Consider the following 15388-nt stretch of genomic DNA (forward strand, 5'->3'; position numbering starts at 1 on the left):
GCGTTCCATTCGCTACAGTGGACCCGCTTGATTACTTGGTTTGCGCTTGCGCAGAGCTGCACTGGGACTGCCCTCAGGCCGCGTTGCAAACATAATTCAGTGGAAGAACAGAACACCGAGAAAAACGGACCGCCCTTTACCGGGCGTGGCGAACAGCCACGCTGGGGATTTCAAAGTAGAAGTGGGGTTATGTAGTTTATGCTCGGGAATGCGCGTTGCAGAGCGATTTCAGAGGGTGGTGCATGCTGAGAATAGCAGGCGCCGTACTTTAACGTAAGCCATAGAGTTTCTTACAGTATACACTAGAGAGGAATCTGGCGCTAGCGTCTATGCGGCTCACATCAAGGTCGTCTGTGTCGTCATGGGCCTCCATTATACATCGCGCTCGCCTTAGTTTCATCATTGGCTTGGATTGAAACGTTTTAGTGACCGCAAATTTGAACTAAGTGCCACAAGAACGCGAAGAATAGTGTGGAATTATGTAAGTGTAAAATAAAAACAGGCTGTTTTAAAACTAAGGAAAAAGGAAGTAAAGCGTTTTCTGCCAGAATGGTTGTGCCTGCTATTCCGCAGGCCAAGGTTGTAGTTACGAACAATGTTAATATTTGGGGGGTAACTCCTTAGAGACTGTGATTTTATAAATTTTACCATTATTTCAAATAATAAGGTGTTTGAAGAGCTTCGAAAGTTTTTTGAGCGTGTTTATGAAAACGTTGCCTTCGTTGTGAACCGGTGCACCGAATGCCAGCTAGTTTAGCAAGAAAAAAGAAAACGTGGCGTTAAACAGCCGTGGACGATGACAAGATAGGACGCATACAAGCACCCGTATCTGTCCTATCTTGTCTTTGTCGCAGTACATTTTAAATGCAGAGCATTTCTTTAACTCACGATGTCACCCGGCGTTGTCGGCGTTGGCGTGCCTCGGCGTCCGCAACAGCCGTTCCAGGTGCGCCCTGGTGCGCCCCACTCCTCCTCTCCCGCATCACGCTACCCTCCTCGCTCTCAACAACAGGCCCGCGCCCCTCCCCCTACACTATATAAAGAAATAATACTTACCGGCGCCTGGTTTCGATCCCACGACCCTGCGGGCGGAACGCAAGGTACATGGTGCTCTACCCACTGCGCCACAAAGCCGACACAGAATGAAAGGCTACGAATACGCCTTATATCCTTGACTCATTCAAACTACGTCAAGAAGCTGCTGATACAACGCATTCACTACCTGTGGGCGGAACGCGAGGTACATGGTGCTCTTCCCACTGCGCCACAAAACCGACACAGAATGAAAGGCTACGAACGCGCCTTATATCCTTGACTCATTCAAACTACGTCAACAAGCTGCTGATACAACGCATTCACTACCACCAACTCCCCAAACACTAAACGTTAACGCAATACACCCACCCCCTATGCGACGCATTTACTCGAGTCCCCCTCGCGGGGAGATGGGCCTTTTTGTTTCTTCTTTTCGTCGGCTACAAATTTCGCGGCGGCATATACCCGCTCAGTCATACGTCCTTCGACTGCTGCACGAGCAACGTCAGGTGCGATCACGCATTGCCTGCTGTTTCACCGAACACGGCTACCACAGAAACGGGAGGATTTCGGCTTCCTTGTAGCTCGTAAACGTGTTAATGCATAGTGAAGAAAGCAAATCCCCAAAACCGCTTAAGAATCGAATTGTCATGTCAAGTTCAAGCCAAAAAGGGGGTCTTCCCATGAACCCCCACGACGACATGGCTTACGAGGCGCAGTTTCCTCTCTAGTATACTTACTACGAAACTCTATGACGTAAGCGGCCCCAACGTAGCGCGCTGAGTATGCCAGGCGTGCTGCGCACGATCCCGGCGGTCTCGCTCGAGGTGTATCGAATGCTCCACTATCTCTACTTTCATAACCCAAGGAGCTGGAAACTCGGGAGTAGGCGAAACTCGGGCCTTCTGGAATAGCGCCCCAGGATAGGCTTTCTTGAAATATAATATAACCCTTAAAAATATAATTGTTGATGTATGTTGTATGTCGGTAACTTAAAATTATAGATGTAATCCAGGCGGAGATTGTGTTATTTTGATTTGAAGAGCAGGCTTTTTGTTTTTCTTACATTTAGCTTGGGACTGTTTGCACTTAGCCATGGCCATCAACGTTCTAACCAAGTGTTATCCGTATATATTTACTCCTGTAAAGAGCACGTTGGTGTCGTCTGCTTATAATACATATTAGTATAACCTTTGCTATGTACAATGTAATTTACATGCAGCAAAAATAGTACAGCTGCAAGAGTGGAACCCTTTGAGACACGATATTTTACGTTCAGTGTTCCAGAAATTACCCATTTTATTACTGTAAAGTTACCGGCACTCACCTCCGGGGCAGAAACTTGGAGGCTCACTAAGAGGGTTCAACTTAAACTAAGGACGACTCAGCGAGCAATGGAACGGAAGATAATAGGTCTAAGATTAAGGGACAAGAAAAGAGCGGTGTGGGTCAGGGAACAAACGCGTGTTAAGGACATATTAGTAGAAATTAAGAAGAATAAATGGACGTGGGGAGGGCATGTAATGCGAAGGCAAGATAGCCGTTGGTCATTAAGCGTAACAGAGTTGCTCCCTAGAGAAGGCAAGCGTGGCAGGGGGCGGCAGAAAGTTAGATGGGCAGATGAGATCAATAAGTTTGCGGGAATAAATTGGTCGGAGTTAGCACAGGACCGGGATTATTGGAGATTAATGGGAGAGGCGTTTGCCCTGCAGTGGGCGTAGATAGGCTGGTGATAATGATTGCTGTAAACTGCGTTATGGTTGTGAGGTATCTTTTAATTAATTGTAGTGCTACAGAGCGGTAATTTTATTGCGACAGGGCAGAGTTGCCCTGTCGTCTTCTTCCCCTGGTGTTTGTGCATTTAAGCTGCTTTTAAAAGATGTTCAGCCAGTGCCAACTTCCCCAAATGTTCATCCTTCTGCGACACCGCGTATTCCTTAAAAAGATAGCTTTCGAGAAAGAATATCATGTTGAACACATTTAAAGGCTTTTTTTTAATCACGCATATCCAAAGTGTAACCTTTTTTCTTTTCTGTGTTCTGGAGCATTTTTACATGATTTCTAAGAGGGCAGTTTCCGTAGATTTATTTTTGTGTAAACCGTATTGCTCTCCGGCTCATATGTTATGCGGTGTCAAACACACAGTAATCTTTCTTTGCATAATATCTTCCGCCATTTTCAAAAAGAAAATTTGATAGTACGGAGATCGGCCTATAATTATATAAAACAATAAATGAACCATCCCTATGAACGACCGCTACCTGAGCTGGCTTCCTTTTTTTCTGAAAATACACCTGTGGAGTGAATAAGGTTAAAAACATGTGCGAGTGGAAAACATACTAAACGGCTAACAGCTTTCAGCCGTTTTGATTTGACTTCTGCACCAGAGGAGCGAGCATCTTTAAACTATAAAATTATATTTTGAACCTCGTATTGGTCAATTACATGTATCAACACTGTAGAACAACAACTTCCGTGTACGTATTGATCGCACGGTGTTGGTGGCGGGCCATCCGTGGAGGCTCCCACGGCCATAAAGTGAGAATTAAATGTATTTGCGACATCCAGGTCGGACAGCTCATTTCTTTGAAAGTTCAGTCGTTTCCTCGAGGCACTTTTGTTTACTTGAATAAAAAGAGCGCTAAAAAATACGACGCACAAACCAAGAACGACAAGACACATGCGCTTCTCTCTCGTCGTTCTTCGTTGGTGGGTCGTGTTTTTTGCGCTCTTCTTATTCAAGCGACGTTTACCAACTAGCCCAATAGGATATTTTACTTTTGTTTACGACATCGTTTATCGCTTTTCAAACAAAACGCGTATTTCATAGAGCACCTGGGAACTTATTCATATTGTTACGGGGCATTAATTAGATTCCCCACAAATAGGACGGCATTCATGTACTGTGCTAGCGGGCATCATCATCAAGAAGAGAGATGAAGAGGACGCTGACGGTGAAGCGCGTTCGCTCCCTGGCTTGCGCGGGGCTCTCTTCCATCGTGGTTTGTTACAACTAGCCTCTGAACGTGCATCGTAAATACACCACTGTAAACACAGCTTTACCCTGTATCAATATAGTAGCGAAATTTAGCCTTTTTCATTTGTCATCTTTCTAAACGTCTGGAGGTCATTTTCTTTTCTCCTCACAAAAAAAAAAAACATTTGCAAAAGCGTATTTCTGTGCTTAATTCGTTTGAAAAGGTATTTTCATTTGCAAGTATTTTTAGATTTTTTATGTTGTGCAATTGACCGGAGGGGAAAACTTGTATTGCAGAAAGATGCAAAAGTATACAAAAGGCGTCATCTGCAGTGTTTGCATCAGTGGCTACCGTGACGTCTTGCCAGTTTTTGCCAGAAAAACATTCTACAAACCGATTTATAAACCTACATTTCTGAAGATGTTTATGCAAATAACTACTTTTACCAATGAAAAGTCGGCTTGTCATGCCCAAATTTAAATGGCGGTTTATGCTTACCACACGTGTGATGGGCTTTTAAATAAAATAGGGAACGCTTGGAGGATAATATTTTGGTTGATTCCTGGGCATACTGGAATAGTTCTAAATTTTGTGATGTTACATACTTGCTGCTAAAGCTTATTTAAAATTATATGTGGAATTCAATGTTTTGCCCGAAGTGGTCGGGATAGTAATTTGCGATATCTGAGGACGCACAATACTCAGATAACTTGGCTGGCAAAATAATATCGCACACCGCTGCGGTACAGCATGCACGGGTCCCTTACATATCCCTGTACGTCTGTTCTCGGCCATTCGATGAACACCTTATTGTGTAGATTTGCTGTCGACGTTACGTAGCTTTTGAATTTTATCGTATTCAGTTCGCTAACCATACGGGCGCAGTTGCGGACACTAACTTATTATGTATGCAAACTTCAACTGCGTGGACATCAACTTAGAATGTAGAAATTTAAACTTCGGATTCATGCATGCGACTGCGTCATCTATAACGCGATCAGAAACGCTCAAGATCAGGTTGCGTTGAATAATGTTTTTGCAGTGTTTTGTAACTGGAGTGGAATCTAGAAAATGTCTGATAATTTCATAAATACTGAAGTCATGGCTATTTCGAGCAAGAAACAGCCATTTTATTGTACTAATATTAATGACGATACCAGTCGAAGGCTACGTTCAGACTACCAACGCAAAAGCCACGTCGTGATCTATGGGCGTAAAAAGCGGCACGTCACGCAGTTCGGTAGGCTCAGCGGTGAAATGACGTCATTCTTTAAAGTTATTACGGCAGTTGCGGCAAGAGTCTGAGCCCGGCCTAACACGTGTTACGGAGCTTGGTGTAACCTTAACAACCAATTCAAAATGGCACAAGCACGTCGAAAAATCTGTAGTAAGGCTCTCCAACAACTTAGATATATCAGACGCACGTTAAGCAATTCGATAAAAGAATGCGAATTGACAGAGAACAGTCACAATAATTTGAAGGTGATCGCCAGAGCATCGCCCGGCAGGCCTTTCAAGCTGCATAGCGGCCGCTTTTGCGAACTTTGGAGATAAGTATAGCACTGCCTTCTTACCCTCCAAGTGTCATGCATTACTCAACCATGATACAACCCGCAACATAGCGTTGCTGCTTGTTTCTCTTCCACCCGAGCGATCACAGTTAAATTGGTCGCGACTGTGCAAAACCTTGGTTCGGCCCACACTTGAATATGGATCGGCTGTTTAGTCACTTCACCACAAACACGACATAGCTAAGTTACAATATGTGCAAGAAAAATCCATTAGGTTCATTTTTCGTCGCTACGACCGGTGATTCTTGCCCACTGCTCATGTGCACGTTTTAGTATCTCGTGTGATCCGTCTGCATAGGTGTATTCCGCACAGGCTCTGGTGCTCTGGCGCCAATTTGTTGTGTTGCAGCTTCTGCACGCCGTATCTCGACGATCTGATTCCCTGGATACTGCGTCGTTGAGTTCGACTCTTTATTGTGCTAAGTTTTCCGTTTTTTCCATGGACGTGGATGTATTGAATGAATTTGATGGGTCTCTGCAAGGATCCGGCGCGGAGAAATTCGAAACAGAATTGCGTAATCATGTGTTTCGTTGAACTCTATTTGTTCTTTCTGCTGAACATCGTACTCACTCCTGCTATGTCTCAGAAACTCAGACAGCAGTATTTGTAAATAAATAAATAAATAAATAAATAAAAGTCTTCGCTTGAATTAAGAGCAAAACCTTGACCAGAACGAAACTTTGACCAAAGAGAACAAAACGCTTGACGAAGCCAAATTAAGAGCTGACCCAGTAGTGCGTTGGTGAGTCCGTCTGAAGGTTTTCGTCCATATAGTGAAGTATGTCATGGGTGAAGTCGGCCAGCCGAGTCTCGCATGAGAATTACTTTCGGAAACCATGTTGATGAGCACAAAAGAAGTTGATCGATCCGACGTAGTGCATTAGGTTGGATGATGTTATGTGTTCCAGGAGTTTGTTGGAATTACTGGTTATAGAAATTGGACGATAATTTGGTGGTATTGAACGAATACCTGATTTGAAAAGACGGACAAGTTTAGCTATTTTCCAATCGTCTGGAACAATTCCCGATTCTAAAGATTGCGAGAATATCAAATGACAGGAACACAGTATAGTGCCTTTTGGTAGTTTGCTGCTTATGTCATCCCAACCTGCGGATGAAGAAGTTTTGAGCGATCAGATCCGGTTACATATACCGTCAGGGGTAATTTGTATATCGTGGATTTCGCTAGAGCGATTGTCAGGCGTGGAGGTGAGCATTGCATTGACAGAGGAGGAAAAGACTGAGCAAAACAGTCATTTAATGTAGACGCGACTTCGTTGCTAGCAGTCGAATTGCAGTCGGGCCCATCTAATTCAATTATGTTGCAGTTCGATTTGTTCTTAAGAAACCGCCGGAATTTGCTTGGATTGTACTGAAGAGTGCTTAGGAGGTCGGAAGGAAAAGTTTAGATTTGGCGGCGGCTACTTCCTGGATGTATTGTTTGGCACATTGTTGGTATCGCTGCCAAGATGCCGGATTGTTAATCCGGTTTGCAGATCTGTGAGGACGCTTTTTCTTATTTATCAGATATTTTAATGTTTTATTAAACCAGTGGTTCTTGTTATCGGACTTGACGAGGACAGCAGGTGTATATCTGCTCTTTAATGTTTCCATAATGTTCTTGAAACTTCGCCAACATCAAATGATAAATACGAAAGGCGAAGCTGGTTAAGGAAACTGGCAAGTTCAGCGTTAAAATCCTCAAAGTTTTCCTTGTAATAACTATTATGTTTCTTGAGGGCGACCGTTTTGTTAGACGTAGCGAGATGCAGATGTGCATGAGTCTATGGTCACTGAGACCAGAGAGCATAGTTACAAATTTTACGTTATCCGGTATGAATGATAGTAGAAGGTCGAGTGTGTTGTTCCTTCTACAAATTGGTTGATCACTCACTTTTACTAACTGCACTTCAGTAGCGCAGAAGTTTCCATATGCATTTCTTGCTTATATGTACGGGCGAAGTTTACACGAAGCCGCCATGGGGATTTCTCAAGGAGGTTGTAGAATATTTTAACTTTCTTACCGCACGGTATTTCTTAGAATATCTGCTCAGTATGTCAAGGAAAACTGTGACGAGCACTCGGATTGAAATTCTATTCTCTGTGCCTATTTATCGCCAGCCTTACTTAGGTCACCACTAGAGAAATGTTTGAAAACGTGTAAGCAGTATGCGTGTTCCGCCAAATGCAAAAACTTTTTCTTCAAGCTTCGTTCATCCACATTCCCAGTTAACACATGGCTTGGCGAAAAGTGAACGTCTATTTCCTGGTCGGAAAATTGTCGCCTATGCAATCAATCAGAGACAATTGACCACTGTTTTGCGTTTTGTCGCGACGCAGTGGTCTTGGATGTTTTGCAGCGGAATCTGAAGAAGGACACTGAAATTGCCCCGCACACTATTCGGTTCCTGCCCTTTCATGATGTTAATCGGGTACGTTATGACGTTTTTGTAGTGCTGGGTTTGTACAGTTTGTGGCAGTGCCGCGTGACTGACCGGCATGCGGAACCCCAAAGCCGACTAAGTCCATTTTTCGTGAGCGTTGCCTGGTGAGGAGCGCTCATGCGGCCCAGAATGATCCACCGGACTCGTTGAACCTTTTGAATGCGCGTGTCTGCTTGCCTGCCTTTCGAAGGACGCGCAGTTGGACTTCATGCCTCTCCATCGATGCCTGCTAGCTTTTTTATTGCCCTTTAGTTATGTGTGATCGAGAGTGCGCATAAATTTTTAATGCATTAAACAAAAATTAGCTTATGGCTGAGTGGTCTGGAGCATTAAGTATATTGTTTTGTAACTCGAAAGTTCATATCCCGGGTCCTCGATAGCGGACGTATTTTCTTAAGCTAATGTATTTATTTTTGGGCAATGTTTTCCATACGAAGTCACCATTTTTGCGCTGTAACGTTCATTGCTCCACGAGCGACTTCGCAGAACGCATGCGGACTGGCGTGCTGGCGAGTTCTCGTTGGCGTGGTTTCGCAATAAGCACCGACTGCTTGCGGGCACAGACCCGAATCAGCCGACCATCGGCAAGGTACGAACGCGCCACTTACAATACAGGCACGAGCAAGGAAAGCCCCGAAGGTAGGGGCGAAGACCATCGCATTTCTGCAGCTTCAGCAATGCGGAGGAAGTTCATACAGATTCAAAAAATAGAGCGCGACTTGGACAACGACAGTAAAGAAGGACGACGGGAAAAGCTCTCACTTGCAACTGACATTTATTGAGGCATCGTCTCATATTTATACATGAATCATCAGGAGCATGCGCACGCGCACTTCGGTACACTACATGGAACGCTTCAACCAGAGAACATGATCAAATTGACGTTTTCAAAAATTCAAACTCGCTGGCACGCAAAAACACAGAAGTATCGCTGACGCACTTGTCCCCTTTCTGCTTCATATAAAACGCCTCCAAGAGCTCCCTCGCCACTGTATTATCACTCCTGCCGAGAATTCTAATCTGCTCAAAGAAAGGTCTGCATTTTTCCAAAGGACTGACAGGCCTTCAATCTTGGCAATGCGCGGGCAAATGCGCGCGCGTATCATTGTTAAGAGAAGAACTATGCTCGCGTGCCCGGTCATTCACACATCTGCCCGTCTTGCCGACGTAGGCCTCCCCGCATGAAAGCGGTATATCGTAGACTAACCCGACGTCACAGGGCACAATGCGCTTGGCATGCTTCTTTTCGCCCTTCTTCGGTTTGGGCTTGCCGGAAATTTGCACACACAGGCGGCCAAGATTTTGTGGAGCAGAAAACACCATCGGCACTTAGTACCGTTCTGCCACTTTCTTCAGGTTGTTCGTAACTCTATGTATATAGGGCAGAACAACAGGCTTCGCCTTAGGTTGTTCTGGCCGCTTAGCACCTACTTGGCATTTGGCTTTCCGCAGCAAGGCTTCGGCCACACCCACCAAGACATAGCTTGGGTAACCGACCGACAGAAGTCTCTTCAGTTGAGAGTCTAAGTTCTTTTGAACAGCATGTGCACAGGTCTTCTTCAGTGGAGATTCTAAAACCAGAGACGCTATGACCATTTTAACAGTCTTTGAATGAGATGAATAAAATGACAGAAGCTGTTTACGGCACGCGGGCGATAGACCCAACAAACATGGTCGGATGAAAAATTAAAATTGATATCTAAAAACTGCAGGGTGTCATCACTAGGAACATCGTGTGTAAATGCAAGGCCCTTCCCATGGCGACAAAAATTCTCTAAAATCCCTTCTGCGGTTGCGGTCTCCTGTGTGCGCAAATTTCCGGCAAGCCCAAACCGAAGAAGTGCGAAAAGAAACATACCATGCCCTGTGACGTCGGGGTAGTCTACGAGATACCGCTTTCATGCGGGGAGGCCTCTTCTCTTAACAATGATACGCACGCGCATTTACCCGCCCATTGCCAAGATTGCAGGCCTGTCAGTCCTTTGGAAAAATGGAGACCATTCTTTGAGCAGATTAGAATTCTCGGCAGGAGTGATAATACAGTGGCGAGGGAGCTCTTGGAAGCGTTTTATATTAAGCAGAAAGGGGACAAGTGCGTCAGCCATACTTCTGTGGTTTTGCGTGCCAGCGAGTTTGAATTTTTGAAAACGTCACTTTGATCATGTTCTCTGGTTGATGCGTTCCATGTAGTGTACCGAAGTGCGCGTGCGCATGCTTCTGATGATTCATGTATAAATATGAGACGATGCCTCAATAAATGTCAGTTGCAAGTGAGAGCTTGTCCCGTCGTCCTTCTTTACTGTCGTTGTCAAAGTCGCGCTCTATTTTTTTAATCATAATGCATCAGCTCGCCCAACAGATTTGCTCAAAGACGTTCATTCACTGCGTTCATTTAGGCTGTTACGATTGCAAATGGTGCTGGTAGGCTTACCTGACGCATTTTTCAACCGACAACATAGCAGAAGCATGGTATGCCAATTACTGAGATATCGAGAATGCCCAGCCAATGGCAACGTCAGATGCCAAGCATGCTGTGTCCCAGAACCGAAACCGAAACTGGTTTGAAGAGTAATCTTAGACGTCGCCCAATCACAGTAGCACCTTGTATGGACGTCACTGCTTTAGTTGGTATGGCCGTCGCAGACCGCGCATGGTAGTTTTTTCTTCTTTCAGGCTTTATAAATTAAAAACTGCCTTATCGACGGGAAAACTGTATTTATTTGAGGTAGTCTACGAAGTGTAAGCGAAAACAGGAGCTTGAAAAATTGACTTCTGTGTCCATTTAACAGGATGCACAACACTGCACAACTTGCCCTGTGTGAGAAGAACAAGAATCGTTCTGCTTCAATAACTCGTTCATGCACTGCTCAAAGGCCGGGGTTGCTAGCGCATCGCTCGTGTCGGTGCGGGCGCCGCGGGCGCTACCCGGCCCCTGTGCCAGCACGGGCCGCTACGAGAGCCGCTCGCCCCCATTCTACTGGCAAGGCGGCCGTTGGGGAGAGCGCAAGAGGGAAAGGCGCCGAGGGCGACTCAGGACAAGGCGAGCCAAGGACGGGAGCGCAGACCCGCGGCCGCTGCCAAGTGGATGCGCGTCCTCTGCGAGTCGCCGGCAGCGCGTATCAACAGAGAAGTAAAACATCTACAACTAAGCAAGTAAGCGGAAAGGTAACGATGACACCACCTGGTTGATTCTGCGAATCGCAGGCAACTTAAACCGGGTTTCGACTGGGACAGCGATTTTAAGCTTTAATTTCGTGTACTCTAGCGGGAGTAAGAAGGGAGACATGTTACAGCGGACAAAATAAAAGCAGGAGTGCGCCAGTGATGCATTAATAACGGCGGCAACCGATAAGCTCGTGGCATATTTTTCTTTAGGATTCGAATGGGTAAGGTGACATTGCGCGCGAAAGATTTCGCTCAAATTGGGTCGCGAAAACAGAGCACGCGTTCTAGAGGGTCACCACACGGGCCGAGGTGGAGCTTCCAACCCGCGCGCGATGCGGCCAGCTGGCCAGGAGAGTGGTGGTGTTACGAACACGCGAACGTGAACCGGTCCAGTTGGGTCGATAGGGGTTACGGTGTGTATATATATGCACCTCGTGCCTGACACGCGAGAGGGCGACTGTGTTCGTTTTCCTGCTTCCTGCACAACCTCCCGTGGGCCCTGCGGTTCTCGGAATGATAAGTGCGCGGAGCAGTGATGCGAACCGGGCCGGACAGAAGCCGAGCTGCTCATGAACGAGCGGCGCGACGGAAGCGGGCAAATGAAAACAAGCGCGCGTGGCTTTCCGCCTTGCGAGCGTTTGAAAATGGCAAGGACGCTGGGAATGGTAACGGAGAAAGAAACTACGTTGCGGTGCCGTCGCGGTTCGGCATTTCGCCCGAAGGGGAGGAAGCGCCTGATCAGGCCGAAGCGACCGCAGCCAGAGCTGGTGCCCTCGCCGCAGAGCGGATAGTGCGCCCTGTGGTCACTGTGGTGTACCGACGCTCTCGTGTTCTAGTCGGCCGCGCGGGACTGTTCCAGGGGTGCGCGACAACAGGTACCGACGCGCTGCAGGAGCGCGACAAGCGAGACTCACCGGCCAGCAGCGTCCGAGGCCTTGCGTGCCGTCCGTGCAGCTGCCGCACCGAAGAGGACCGTCCACTGCGCACCGATGTCAGCTGGTGCGTCGGTGGGCGCAGGTCGCGTCCCGCGCAGCTCATCGCCGGCAGCCGATCGCGGCGTCCCATATTCCGCACTCGTCTGCACCGGTCCCCGGCGGGCGCCCGAGGCGCGATTCCCCTCGCCGGAGACCCGAGCAGCGGAGCATCCGGCGGCTACTTACTTTCTCCGCAGTAATTATTTTCCCCACCGCCGCTGGGCAGCACCGCCAAACTGAGGGGGAAAGGACGAGAAAAGCTGCGCTTCCTCCGCGCCTTCGGTCGCCGCACATTCGCGGTCGCCACGCGCTTCGTCACTGCCGGACGTCGCAGTCCACGCGAAGTCACTGCGTCCGCGCAAGGGCGGGAGCGCGCTAAGCACCGTGCCTACCGGTGAGGAGACTTCATGTGCCGGCAATCTGGTTCTCAGGTCTGCACGGCGCAGTCCAGTGAGCACCATCGTGCCAGCGCAGAAACCGCGCTCGCCTTCCATATATAAATTGTGCTCTAAGTATCACTAAGCGTTCGCTACAATACTGGCACAAAAATTACCTGAAACGATGGGAAAGTAAATGTGACATCGAAAACTGTGAATAGCGAAACGAGCTTCGTTACTGTCTAAAGCTTTTTTTTTTTTTGGATGAAGTAGTAAGTCACGGTCATATAAATGCAAACAAAATATTTCCCGGAATTTCTGCTCCGTACATGAGTATTACGCGGCAAGAGCTTCAGTTTTTGAAAATGATTAACCACGTTTTTTTTTTATAACTCGTGGTGATTTGCTTTGGTTTTCGAAAGTAACGCAACTGCAGTCCGAAGATTTGTGCTGGTGACCAAACAGCCGTATTCGCGGTGTCTTATAAGGCAACCAGTGGCAAACTGGTATACTGCTGGCGCAACTGACCTGCGGTGCTATCGGCCACCGTGATGGGTTGCGAAGGTTCTGCGCACTCCTGCCAGGCGGTTGCCGCGCCCTTGCCTGCAATAACTTTTATGTGGTGCCCCGTGCTCTTTAATTCAATAAAAAAATTAATAGAAGGAGAGAAAAAAATGGTTAGCTTTGATTACCCATTTTTACACAAAGAAACATTTGTTATACCTCTAAACAAAAGTGAGAACGGACTTTAAATGCCTGGTATTTGTGTTAGAACAACAAAAAAACTCCATCATTTCATGTCCTTTTAAAGTGGTTCTTTGTGTATTACAACAAGTGAGCGCACAAGGACGTTCAGTCTAAGTTTTACCTGGATCGCATCGTGGCGGTTACTTTGATACGATAATATCGGTAATGCGAAAGCGTTATGTGGCCTATCAGGCGATAAACCCGGTATCTTGAGCAGGGGCTATCACCCTCCCCCTGCGAATTTTTATAGGAACTAATCCGACTGCAGTGCTTTGAAGGCGAATATGTAGCGTTACTTACGAAAGACGTCTTTGCTGCTACATTGTCTTGCTTCTTTTGTTCGTGTTCGTTTCTTCGTGTTTCGGAGTGAAGCACTCCAGCATGGGGAAGGTGGGGCCCCACAATCAGCGCTGTTCGTGGCTGCCGTCCACCGGTTCCACTAGCGTGCTCAACCTGATACCGTCCTTCATACTGGTAAACGTTGTTGGGCAAAAAGAAACCGTCCGGCATATTTGAGGACTGCTACTAGCAGTGTTATTTTAGTGAAAAATGTATAAGGCTTGATTGTGGCGATAGCAAAATTCTTTAGTTTTATATCAGAAGGGCAAAGAAGTCTCGCTGAAAACAAGCGTCCTCATCATCAACAGCCTTTTTACGTTCGCTGCAAGACGAATGTCTCTAGCACTGACTTCCACTCGCTTGTGCTGCCCGAGTCCATTCTTGGCCTCCGACGCTTCTCCATCGAGTCAATGGCCTTGCCCTTCTCCTGAACCCGTCTCTCGGCATCAATTCAGGTACCCGCGTGGTCAACCTGTTGTCCTTTCGTCTAACTGCATGGCCAGTCCAAGTCCATTTCTTTGCTTAATTTGAACCATATCGTCTACTGGAGTTTCCTGCCTGATCCACGATCCCCGTTTCCTGTCCTTAAGCGTTACTCACATCATTCTCCGCTCCGTGACCCGTTGAGCTGACCTAAGCTTGCTTTCCAGTTTAGAGAGGCGCCAAGTGTCCGCTCCATACGTAATGAGCGCTGTAACGCATCGGCTGTATGCCATGGTTTTAGGTATAGAGGTAGATTACCTTACATTATTTATTACTGCTTACCGAGTGCATCCTAGCCCGCTTGTATTCCGTATTGGATTTCATTCTCGAGGTTGGGTTCAGCACCGGCCGCCTGTCTACGGTGGTTTTATTATTCTACTTGTTGTAGCGTTTCGTGACATATTCTGAATGGGGGGCATTCTGCATGTTTATTTATAAGTACTTAAGACTTAGTGATATTTATGTTTATCCCAACGCCGCAGCTTTCGGATTGTAGTTCCTCAGGCATTTTTCGCAGTTGTTCTTCAGACACACTGAGAAAGACTATTGTCTGCAATCCTTAAATGGCTCACGCATTCCTCATTTATCTGCAATCCTTCATTTTCCGAACCAAGCTTCCTGAAAACCCTCTCCAGACATGCTGTGAACAGTTCGGCGAAATGTTATCTTCCTGTCATACTTCTTTTCTTACACGGGACTTTTCGCTTTGCTTGTGAATTATCATCCTGCCCGTACGTTCCTTATTTATATTGCGAAGGAGTTTTATGTAGGTCTCACTATTCATTGGCCCTGTAAAGCTCCCAACACTTCTGCGGTGTACAATAAATCGGACGATTTTAATTAGTCTATAAATTTCATGTAAAACGTTTTATTATACTCGGCAGATTTTTCTATTCAATAATGACGGTGATATTGTACAACATCTTTCGAAGGGAAGTTGCTGCGGGAATGCTCACAAAGGCAAACAGAAAACAATGAACGCTTTCACGTGAAACCGGCGCACTGACAACTTTATTTTAAACGAGGTGAAAACATATATACTAGGAACTGACTGAAACAACACATTCCGGGGAGAGGGGAAAGGGGATACAAGGGTTATTTGGGAATATGGCGAATGTCAAAGGCGGTCCACGTGCCGTCGTTATAGAGATTGTTCTAAAAAATGATCTCATCCACGCTGGGTGAGAAGGATGGAAAAAGTGCTCACGCCCTGACATCACAGGAAATGCTTGACATATCTCACGGCAAATTTTATCTTTTGCGCGGAACAAAAT

General features: G+C 46.5%; 1 protein-coding gene across 2 annotated transcripts in view; it reads right to left on the reverse strand.

The window, feature by feature from the left end:
* Positions 1–12745, reverse strand: part of LOC144179501 (uncharacterized) — a 98721-nt gene extending 85976 nt beyond the window's left edge. Inside the window, exon 1 of one of the 2 annotated variants that reach the window (XM_077707882.1) lies at positions 12109–12745. In XM_077707882.1, coding sequence (XP_077564008.1) covers positions 12109–12259 — 151 coding nt within the window. In that variant the 5' untranslated portion in view covers positions 12260–12745. The remainder of the gene's footprint in view (positions 1–12108) is intronic. The other variant, XM_077707881.1, reaches the window with a different exon arrangement.
* Between the last annotated feature and the right edge of the window lie 2643 nt (positions 12746–15388).

This window comes from Haemaphysalis longicornis, unplaced genomic scaffold (assembly GCF_048455015.1).
Source record: "Haemaphysalis longicornis isolate Haplotype H1 unplaced genomic scaffold, Haemaphysalis longicornis Haplotype H1 scaffold_4, whole genome shotgun sequence".
Lineage (NCBI taxonomy): Eukaryota > Metazoa > Arthropoda > Arachnida > Ixodida > Ixodidae > Haemaphysalis > Haemaphysalis longicornis.